Source organism: Nicotiana tomentosiformis, chromosome 7 (genome assembly GCF_000390325.3).
Source record: "Nicotiana tomentosiformis chromosome 7, ASM39032v3, whole genome shotgun sequence".
Taxonomy (NCBI): Eukaryota; Viridiplantae; Streptophyta; class Magnoliopsida; order Solanales; family Solanaceae; genus Nicotiana; species Nicotiana tomentosiformis.
In genome coordinates this window covers 81,917,300-81,928,715 of record NC_090818.1, presented here as the reverse complement: position 1 = coordinate 81,928,715, position 11,416 = coordinate 81,917,300, and the positions used below count along the sequence as shown (strand labels likewise).

Sequence of the window (11,416 nt, the reverse complement as noted above, 5' to 3'; positions counted from 1 at the left end):
TGGTGCACTCCATTTGCTCCGGAGTTGCTTGTTTGGTCAGTATAATTTAGATGTGTATTATTTGGTATGGCGGGGCTTTGTCCCGACCTTTATGACAATTATGCATTCTTAGAGGCTTGTAGACAGATGTCAGTGTACGTAAAAGATTGTATGGCCTTGTCGGCCTATGTTCAGTGTACGAGTGGTTATTTTGGTCTTAGAGGCCCATATATCTTATGTATAAGTTGGTATTACATGTTGTATTCTACCTATCTCACGGCAGCCTTTCCGGCTCAGTTATCTATGATAGTATGATACGAAAAGATACATTGTGTTGGTACTCGGTTGAGTAAGGTACCGGGTGCCCGTCACGACCTATTGGTTTGGGTCGTGACACATTCGATAACAAGTCCAACCATACAAGAATTACCAAATTTCGATATCAATTCGTCTTTCAAATCGTCATTTTACATTTTTGAAAGTTTTTCTCAAAATCTTTATTTTTCCCAACTCAAACCACTAATTATAAGATAAAAATAAAGATGGAATCATGAAATATAATAAATTCCGGGTGAAAAACACTTACACCAATGATTTGCTTGAAAAACCCACGAAAACTCGCTCAAATCCGAGGTCTACAACTCAAGATATGATAAAAATGGCCAATCCCTCAATTTTGGAAAATATATTCTGCTGCCCAGGTATTTGCACACCGCGATCGCGGAAATACACATGCGATCGCAAAGAAGAAACAATGACTGCCACAAAAATGCATTACGCGATCGCGAAGAAGAAATGACACTGCCCCACGAAGAGGTACTACGCGATCGCGGAAGAAGAAAGGTGAACGCGGTTCATCACTGCCACAAAGTACGCGATCGCGCACATAGTTATGCGAATGCGAAGAACAAAGTGTCGGCCTCCCCAGCAGGGTCAACACTACGCGCACGCGGAAGGCCTAAAGCGAACGCAAAGAAGCACATACGAACGTGATCGCGTACTGATCCTTGCGAACGCGAGGAGGAAAAAGGACCAGCCCACCAAACAGCCTTCGCGATCGCGGCTACAACTACGCGATCGCAGAGAAGGACACCAAACATCAGAAATGCAGCATTCCAAAACATAAAAAAATGGCTCGTAGCCCATCTGAAACACGCTCGGGGCCTCTGGGACCCCGTTCAAACATACCAACTAGTTTCATAACATAACGCGGACCTACTTGAAGCCTCAAATCACATCAACCAACGTCGAAACTACGAATCGCATCTCGAATCGAACTTATAAACTTTCAAATCTTCCAACTTTCAAAACTCGTGCCGAAACATATCAAATAAACCCAGAATGAAGTCGAATTTTGCATGCAAGTCCCAAGTGACATAACAGAGCTAATCCAACTCTCAAAATCACATTTCGACTCCGATACCACCAAAGTCAACTCTCGGTCAAACCTCTCAACTTTCCAAAACTTCAACTTTCGAATTTTCGCAGAAATGCTTCAAATTACCATGCGGACCTTCAAATCCAAATTCGAGCGCACGCCTAAGTCCAAAATTACCATACGAAGCTGTTAGAACCATCAAAATACCATTTCTGAGTCATCTACATAAAAGTCAAAAATCCAGTCAACTCTTACCGCTTAAGCTTCTAAAACATGAATCTTTTTTCCAAATTGATCCCGAACCATCCAAAAACTGAACTCGGTAATACACGCAAGTCATAACACATAATACGAAGTTGCTCGAGACCTTACGCCACCGAATAAGACGTGAATTCTCAAAACGACCGATCAGGTCGTTACAAGCTGAAACCGAACAATAGTCATACAACCCCAAAACCGGTAGTACAAAGTCATAAGCTCTACTGAAACACACTACAAATATATGAATATATCACTGTTCTGGAATTCAAATGACAGTATTAATGAAAGACAACAGAAGGTGACTCCGACGCTTGCGAGCGGAATGACAGGTATACCTTAAAGTCTCCTCAGCAACTCAAACAGCTATCTAACGTTCGGCACGCTCCGAGGTACCTAGATTTGCATAAAAATATGAAGAAGCGTAATGAGTACACCACAACGGTACCCAGTATGTATCAAGACTAACCTCGATGGAGTAGTTATGAGGTACAAGTCAAGACACTCATTAGACATAAAAAGCTAACAATAGAAAGAATATTAATGTAAATCTAACAATAGAAAGAATATTAATATAAATCTAACAATAGAAAGAATACTAATATAAAAGAACTCAGATAGTTAGTAGTTTCATACCCAACTTCACACATTTTCTAATCAAAAAGCCAATTCATTTATGAAATTTCTTAGTGTAGGTAATGAAATAAGATTCCAGTGTTCAAACCCAAAACTTAGTACACTATGAAAAGACAGTTTCAGCTTTTTCTTTCACTTGCACTCTAGAACACCATTTCAAGCAGAATTCTACCTAGACTTGAGCTAATGTCATATATATAAATCTTGGGTTCTAACTAAGCAAATCACCTAAAGCATAATGAGTATAATGAAACATAGGTTTTCAAACACCATGCTCATTCCCTTATAAAAAATTTAAGACACTACTACAAGCTCCTTTAAATTGTGAAATAGACATCTCCAGGTCTCAAAATTTTCAATAATCTAGCATATGTTGATCAGGATAACTTGGAATTATTCATTCTAACAGATTGAATAACAACTTTGAATATTATTAGAACGTAAATAAACAACCTTATCTACTTGATCAAATAACAAACCCTATTATATTAGTTCCCGTGACATCAAAATCTTAATGAATATTTCAGCACTTAGTTTAGTACTACTTACAGTATTTTTTTTCTACCATTTGAGCTAAAGTTTGGAGATTCCTGCAATAGGGGAAAAAAAAAAAAGAAAAAAGAAAACCACTAATTAGGCCCCTCAAAATTAAAAGATGATCTAAAATTGAGTCGGTCATGATATCATTGCAAGCTTTATCTTCTGTATAAAATGAGAGACTTTATGTAGACATTTCTGCACCTAAATATTAGCAAGAATGCAATATTTGAAGGCTCATTACAGTTCTAGTATTGGAAGAAAAATAAATATGTAAATGTGTCAATAAAGAAAAACATAAATCTACAACTTAGACATTCGTATGTATAAAAAGCCATAAACAACAGCCCATGAGCACTAGTAAGAAGTAATGTCCAACATCCATGAGGCGTCAAATTTATTGGCAAATGAAATAAGGTACAACAATACCTGAAATTCAATATGCATAGGATCTTGGACGTACTTCTCCAAATAAATGCCATCATTTACTAATGCAATTGTTGCCTCACTGTTACCTTAATGTATAGTGAAAAGTAAACCAAAGTAAATCGGGTAATAGTGTGTGACTACAAAGCAAGAAAAAAGACTTGCAAAAGGATATTGCTTCAATTTATAAAAGAGTAAGTGATTACCATATACAAATGTCTTTTATATAATTAACTCAAACAGATATCTTACTGTAACTTGGAACATGTCTTAAAGGAAGCTCTTCAAGAAAACAAGTCCGATTTTATAAAACTTTCTTAATAGTGTCATGAAGATTCACAAACAAGCCAGTTGATAGATTTCTTCAAAGAGCTCATAAATAATTAAATCAGAGCTTTTCGCAGGAAATCAGTTTAGAACTAAGTAATAAAAGTGAAATGGACAAATTAATAAGACCATAGTCATCAACAGTGGCACAGAAAGATAACTGAAGAAAGCATCAGAAGCTGGGAGCTAGGACATAGATTGTAAGAAGTGGAGAAGACTAAAATTTAATAGCTGAGCCATACTATCATATTCCTTTACAACACAGTAAGTTTTGAAACTTCTTCCTCATAAACGACAACTACTAAACCCTATCATTGCTATATCTACCAGATTAATTGTTAAGTTGATGCTTGTTTGTGCAATGCATAAATATTTATCTCTTCCAGTTGATATACAAATGAGAGAAGGCAATCTTAATTCAAACAAAATTCGAGGAACTATTTTCCTATACAGAATAAAATCATTACTCACTTTAAGAAAGCAGAATAGCACCATCTTATTATCCAAATCCAAACAACATCTTCTTTTACATGCAATCTACCAAAAGTAAGTCATTGCAGATGCCACAAAAATACTATTATAAGGTATACAAGATATTTCTTTTAAATATTCTCACACCGTATATAAAATTGGCTAACCAGGATGATCAATAAATAAATATTAATCAAAAGTAACTAAATACATTAAGTGGTTTCTTTCAAAAACTAATACCAGTAAGATATTTGAAAGTTCATGTTACAATGTTAAGCACCATTATTAGTTTAAACAATCATTATTATCGAAGTGGAATCTTCCCGATTCTAAAAATTATATTTTTATGTTTTGATCATACGTATGACTAGACAAAAAGATCAATAAAATAAGTTTTAAAAAAATAAATTATCATGCTGATATACAATTAGCCTTTTCAGTCAATTGCGTCTATATTTGTTTGGGACACTCAAAGGTGTTTATTGTGAAATATTTTCAAACATCTTCTGAGCACAGATATTCTAACATTGTTTAAAGCACATACGACACAGATTTCCCCTAAAAATTCTAGAATATTCAATTCAACGGGCTACTAATATTTTACCCCTGGGTATTGCCATTAATTAAGCCTTGAAACTATAACCAATTACTCTACAACTTCGGTATATTAAAACAGCTCAAACTGTAGTAGCAAAGCAGAAATAATACAATAAATTCTAAAAGCTCAAGAGTGAACTTCAATCAAGCATACAAACTTGCAAATAAAGTGTATGACTTCGCTTGGAGTATATATCGGGAAACCCTAATAAGATGATATACTTGGATTCTTCTTTTCACCCACACAATTAGGGTACCAAATTAGATAAAATTGCGGGGGGGGGGGGGGGGGGGGGGGGGGAATCAAAACAAGATTGATAACTTACCCAAGCACAAAGAACTTTGTGGTCTCACATCAACTAGTAAGAATACATAGGAGCCAAATGCTAAATCTTTGTCTATATCGTTAAATTACTTACCCTAGGGTATGCATGAGCTAGAAGATATATACTGGAGAAGCAATTTGGTAGCCTTTGCTGGAGCCTTGACGGATTGCCTTGTGACTCGCCGAAGGGGTTAGGGTTCGAAGGGTCGAGGATATTTAAGAGACGATTTAGAGTAATAAGGAAAAAGGGCAAGGCGCGGGGGAAAAACAGAAGGTAAAATCGAGTTTAATAAAATTAAAAGAGGGAAAATATTCAGTGAAACCGTCGCAATAATCAAATATTCAAAATAATTGTCGCCACAGATGAATCTATTAGAACGGTAATTGTGTCGTTGTCGTAGATTCATCTATTGCAACGGTTATTGTAATATTGTAACGGTTTATTCTTGAAACTGTCCCAATAGGGTGGAAAGGCTTATGCAACGGTTATAATCGTTTCCCTAGATTGTCTATTGCAATGGTTATACAGTCGTTGCTATAGAATCCGTTACAGTAGGCTTATTTTCTGGTAGTGGACAGTCAAAATAATCAAGTCGTTCTAACACAAGGTTTACAACTAGAATCACCCTGAGGTACCACACCTCATAATCGCAAATCACAAGTTACAAATCACGAATTTTACTTATAGCGCAGCGTGAGACTTACATTTATTTTAAAAAGATATGTTGAAAAAGATGTTGATTGACAACCAGCAACTTCGAACAGATAATCAGCCTCAAAATCCACCTCAACAGGTAAAAGAAAGAACTAATGATATGTTGAAAAAGATGTTGATTGACAACCAACAACACGAATAGATAATCAGCAATTGAGGACTAAATTTTGAAATATAGAGAGAGACAGATTAGGTAGTTAGCTGCACAACAAAATACTCGACCTGCAGGGGCCCTTCTCGATGATACAGATAGAATCCTCAAGTAAATGCTATAACTTTGAGGAATGGCAAAGAATCAGAAGAAGTACCAAAAACGAAAGAAAGAACAAGTCACTCCGAAGGGTGAACTGATCCCCAAAACTGTGGTGGAAAATGAGAAAGAAACTGAAGAAAGTAAAAAGACTCCGATTACAAGGCCACCACCTCCTTTCCCACAAAGATTGAAGAAGAAAAGTGATGACAGGATGTTCAACAAATTTCTTGATATGCTGAGCCAAATTCAATTGAACCTCTCATTGCTTGATGTGTTACGTGAAATCCCAAAATATGCCAAGTACATCAAAGATATTGTGGCTAACAAAAGGAGGTTGACAGAGTTTGAGACTGTGGCACTTACTGAAGAGTGAAGCTCAAGAATTCAAAGAAAGTTGCCGCAAAAGTTGAAGGATCCGGGGAGCTTCACCATACCTGTTCGAATTGGTGAGGTGGATGTGGGGCGAGCACTCTGTGATTTAGGGGCTAGCATAAATTTGATGCCTCTCTCAGTTTTCAGTCAATTGGGGTTGGGAGCTCCAAGGCCAACCATAGTCATATTGCAGCTTGCTGATAGATCTATTGTCCATCCCGAGGGGGTGATAGAAGATGTGCTACTACAAATTGGGCAGTTTATTCTGCCAGCAGATTTCATTATACTGGATTATGAAGATAATGAACACATCCCCATCATCTTGGGACGACCTCTCTTAGCCACTATTGATGTTGTGATCAAAGTTCGTGAAGGAAAATTGATTCTCTGAGTTGATAATATGGAAGCAGTCTTTGATGTGTACAAGGCAATTCAGCTGCCAAGTCACTATAAGGATCTAGCTATGATATCTGTGATTAAAAAAGAAGAAGAAAAAAAATGATGTGGGTGCATATCTAGGGAAAGCACTTATGTTGTTTGGCGGCATTGATTTGGATAACGAGGTGTAAGGAGATGGTGAATCATCTGGATGCATGTGCTAACATCAAAGGACTAATCGATTTTGAGCCTCTAGATAGACCAACTGGGCCACCTCCTAATATGTCTATCGAAGAAGCTCCTAAATTGGAACTCAAGCCCTTACCCTCCCTTCTTCGTTATGCCTATTTGGGTGTTGATGAAACTTTACCTGTTGTTGTATCTTCTGAGTTATCTGTTTTGAAAGAAGAAAAGCTACTTCGTGTGCTTAAAGAGGACAAACGGGCGATTGGTTGGACCATGGCTGGCATTTGTGGTATTAGCCTAGCATTTTGTATGCATAAAATTCTCAAGGAGGATGGTCACAAACCGAGTGTGGAATACCAACGCCGCTTGAATTCAGTCATGAAGGAAGTGGTAAAAAAGGAAGTCATAAAGTGGCTCGATGCAGATATTATCTTTCCCATCTCTGATAGCAAGTGGGTAAGTCCAGTATAATGTGTGCCTAAAAAGGGTGGAATGACGGTAGTCATAAATGATAATAATGAATTAATCCCTATGAGGACTGTCACCGGTTGGAGAATTTGCATTGCCTACCGGAAACTGAATAATGCTACTAGAAATTATCACTTCCCCCTTCCTTTTATTGATCAGATGTTAGATAGGGTGGCCGGACAAGACTACTATTATCTCCTTGACGGATATTCCGGCTATAACCAAATCTCAACTGCACCATAGGACCAAAACAAGACTACCTTCACTTGTCCTAATGGTACTTATACTTTTAAGCAAATGCCATTTGGGTTGTGCAACGCACCTGCGACTTTTTAAAGGTGCATGATGGAAATCTTCACTGATATGGTAGAAAACATTATTGAAGTATTTATGGATGATTTTTCGGTCTTCAGACCATCTTTTGATGAATGCATAACGAATTTGAGTAAAGTGTTTGCCATGTGTGAAGAGACGAATCTAGTACTGAATTGGAAGAAGTGCCATTTTATGGTAAGAGAAGGAATTGTACTTAGGCACAAGGTGTCCAAAGATGGGTTGGAGGTGGATAAGGCAAAAATGGATGCAATTGAAAAATGCCGCCCCCAGTCTCTGTCAAAGGAGTCAGAAACGTTTTGGGACATGTAGGTTTCTATCGTAGATTCATTAAAGATTTCTCTAAGATTTTTGCTCCCTTGTGCAAGTTGCTTGAGAAGGATACGCCTTTCAAGTTTGATGAACGCTGCTTGAAGGCATATGAGGATTTGAAAAAGAGATTGGTGACTACACCAATTATCACCGCCCCAGACTGGGGGGAGTCTTTTGAGTTGATGTAAGATGTCAGTGACACGGCATTTAGAGTCGTATTGGGCCAGAGAAAAAATAAAGTGTTCCACTCAATTTACTACACTAGGAAAACTCTAAATCCAGCCCAGATAAATTACACAGTCACAGAAAAAGAGTTGCTAGCGGTAGTATGGGCGTTTGACAAATTTAGGGCCTACTTGGTGGGAACTAAAGTCATCTTCTACACAGACCATGCAGCCATCAGGTATTTGTTTGAGAAAAAGGATGCTAAGCCTAGACTAATTCATCGAGTTCTTCTCTTGCAGGAATTTGACATGGAAATCAAAGATCGAAAAGAGACAGAAAATCAGGTGGCGGACCATTTGTCGCGCTTGGAAACTCGCACACATGTTGAGGAAGGGGGCAAAATTAAGGAAAGCTTTCCTTATGAGAAATTGCTAGCCATCACAGCTGGCACAACCCCATGGTATGCTGACTGCGTGAACCTCATTGTAAGTGGGGTGACTCCATCGGAGTTATCTCCAGATGGTAAGAGAAAATTCATGCATGATGTTAGGCTTTATCAATGGGATGAGCCATTTTTGTTAAAGCAAATGTGCAGACCAGCTGGTGTGCCGATTTGTTCCTGAGGAGGAGATGGAAGCAATTTTATATGATTTCAATGCATCACCATATGGAGGGCACCATGGTGGAGACAAAACGGCTGCAAAGGTGTTGCAGTCGGGATTTTATTTGTTACATCCCGTGCTTTTTTACGTTGGATTTGTCATAAGATAATTGACATAAGTTCAATGACAAGACTATTTTTGAGGTTATAAGTGCTTATGATATTTATATCAAGTGATAAGTAAGTGTTGTAAAGGTCATAGGGGAAATTGTAGGCTGCCACATGGCATGAAGTTGGCCAAGAGTGGCACTAATATGCACATGAGTCATAGAACTTAAAGTACATGGTTTACACGTGTAAAGTTTGGTGATGAGTCATTAGGTGTGCAACTAGAGGATTACACGTGTATAATGGAAAGTAAGTCTTTAATGTTAGTAGTATAACATCCCATACTTTAGTACTAGGGTGAGTCGTAGTAATCCATATGAGCTTAAAAGGGATTAAGGTCATTCATGAGCTTATAGAGGATTTGTGACAATATTATTGTAAGACCCCGTAAGTTTAACAACCTTGATACTGCTAGATATATTTTGATATGGTACCATGATCTTTTTTTAATATTTTTATAGTAGTACTTTTGGATGAGGATATGTGGACAATTACAAGGTGACTAGGGTGTCACCACGTGGCTACATAGTAAGGAGCAACAAGTGACTAATACAAGTTATCATGGAGGTGGCATCTTTATAGCTAATTAGGAAATTGTGGATAAGTATTGCTAATAGTAGAACTAGATAAAGATTAGGTAGAATAAAGGGGTGGATACGTGTACAAATTAGGTGAGGTTATGGAATGGGTGTCTAATTTTATTAGATTACCATGTGTCATAAATTAAGGAAAGAGTGGAGGGGGAAGGATCACATGTATAGTTATGGGAGACAATATCTAGTGACTAAGCACTACTAGAGGTAAAGGTGGCATTCCTATAAATGGTGACTCTTGGTTTATGTGGCTAGGTGGCATCTTTAGAAAATTTTTGAGCATAATTAAGCCACAAAAGCGAGGCCCATAACCCACAATTATAAGAGATCTTCCTACATTATTAAGTGAGATGTATTTACATAGCTAGCAACGAAAAGGCTCCCACTTTGTTTACGGTATTCCACAATGTTTTCTAGTCTTTTTAAGGAGTGTTTGGTTCTTGTTGAAAATTAAAAAGGAGCAAAAATTGTTCTTGGAAAGCTCAAGTGAAAGTAGTTGATAATTTCATCAAGTAAGGTATGTTAAGGCTATCCCTTTTTTCTTTTTGGCATGATCCATATGATACAAACGAAACGAGCAAATGCACAACTTTCATAAATGACTCTATTCATAGACGTACTAGGAGTGCCTATGTTCTTGATTCCCCATATATCCTACTATCATATCGTCCATTCATGGGTCTCATGACATTTCAAGAGATCGTATTGACTTACTTTATTATGCATTACATTCACTTATACATACGTATTAACCCATGACCAGATGGCGTTATATACTTGTATATTATATGTATATAGGGTATGGGAAAAGGTTACGGCGTTATATACGCACCACCACCTGATCAGTTGGTATACGTTGATGATTTTGCCCACAGAGGCTGAGATGATATGATGAGATTCCCTTAGAGGCTTGATGATGTTATGTACGCACAGACCTATGAATTATATGATATTTATACGCATATGCATGACATTATAAATAGTTCATGATTTACAGAGCTATCTAGACTTACAAGTTGAGTCCTTTATTCCATGTTTCTTCCATGTCCTTTATATACTGATTTACATGCCTTACATACTCAGTATATTATTCGTACTAACTTCCCTTTATTGTGGATGTTGCATTCATGCCTGCAGGTATAGATAATCAGTTTGACGAGCCCTCATAGTAGACAGGTTAGCGTTCAGCGAAGGATCGGTAAGACTCCACTTCACTCGGAGAGCAGCCGAGTCTATAAGTCATCGTGTCAGAGTTTTACTACAGACTTATGGGTAGGTCGGGTCCTTGTCCCGACTATGTTTTGATGTCGAATAATCTTAGAGGCTTTGTAGACACACAAATAGAGGTTCTTTTTGTATAGTATATCAGAGGCCCTGATAGCCCATATGTATTCATGTTTTAAGAACGATGGTTCATTGATACAGCGTTTGCCCATTTACAGTTATACATTATGAGTTGTGGCCATGTTTGCCCATGATAGTTATCGAAGGAATGAGTTCAGTCAACTCAACCTACGTATGTTCTAGTTTTTGTCGTGTGATCTTGAGTTACACAGTGGTTCGCTCCGGCCAGTACGACACCGGGTGCCAACCACGCCTCCCCAGGTTTGGGGAGTGACAGAAGTGGCATTAGAGCGGGTCGTGTCCTAGAAAGTCTACAAAGCCGTGCCTAGTAGAGTCTCACTTATGGGTGTGTTGCGCACCACACTTATAATTGAGAGGTTATAGGGCATTTAGGAAATGTTACCCTTCTTTTGTTTCCAGATCGTGCCATAGATCTAAGTCGTAAGAAGTCAGTATGAAGTTTTCACCGGATTTTGTATGCACCAGAGGTTCAGGTATCATAGTAGAGCTTTAAGGCATAGATGTAATTTCTACCTATGTGGAAGGGAGGTTATGAAAGCGACAAAAGATACGATGCGAGATTGAAAGGTAAGT

The 11,416-nt window shown here is 37.9% G+C and overlaps 1 protein-coding gene and 1 long non-coding RNA gene across 2 annotated transcripts; one reads left to right on the top strand and one right to left on the bottom strand.

Moving 5' to 3' along the window:
- Positions 1-856: 856 nt before the first annotated feature.
- On the bottom strand, positions 857-5,223 carry LOC104088932 (uncharacterized). The gene is made up of 5 exons (XR_001967851.3): positions 5,029-5,223; positions 3,218-3,303; positions 2,801-2,841; positions 1,613-2,011; positions 857-1,518 (listed from the first exon to the last, which is right to left on the bottom strand). It is a non-coding gene; the product is annotated as an uncharacterized lncRNA (long non-coding RNA).
- A 1,624-nt stretch (positions 5,224-6,847) lies between these two features.
- Positions 6,848-8,739, top strand: LOC138895889 (uncharacterized). The gene is made up of 3 exons (XM_070180639.1): positions 6,848-7,294; positions 8,008-8,135; positions 8,217-8,739. The coding sequence occupies exons 1-3, from the start codon at positions 6,848-6,850 to the stop codon at positions 8,737-8,739; spliced, it is 1,098 nt and encodes a 365-aa protein (XP_070036740.1).
- The last annotated feature ends 2,677 nt before the right edge of the window (positions 8,740-11,416 follow it).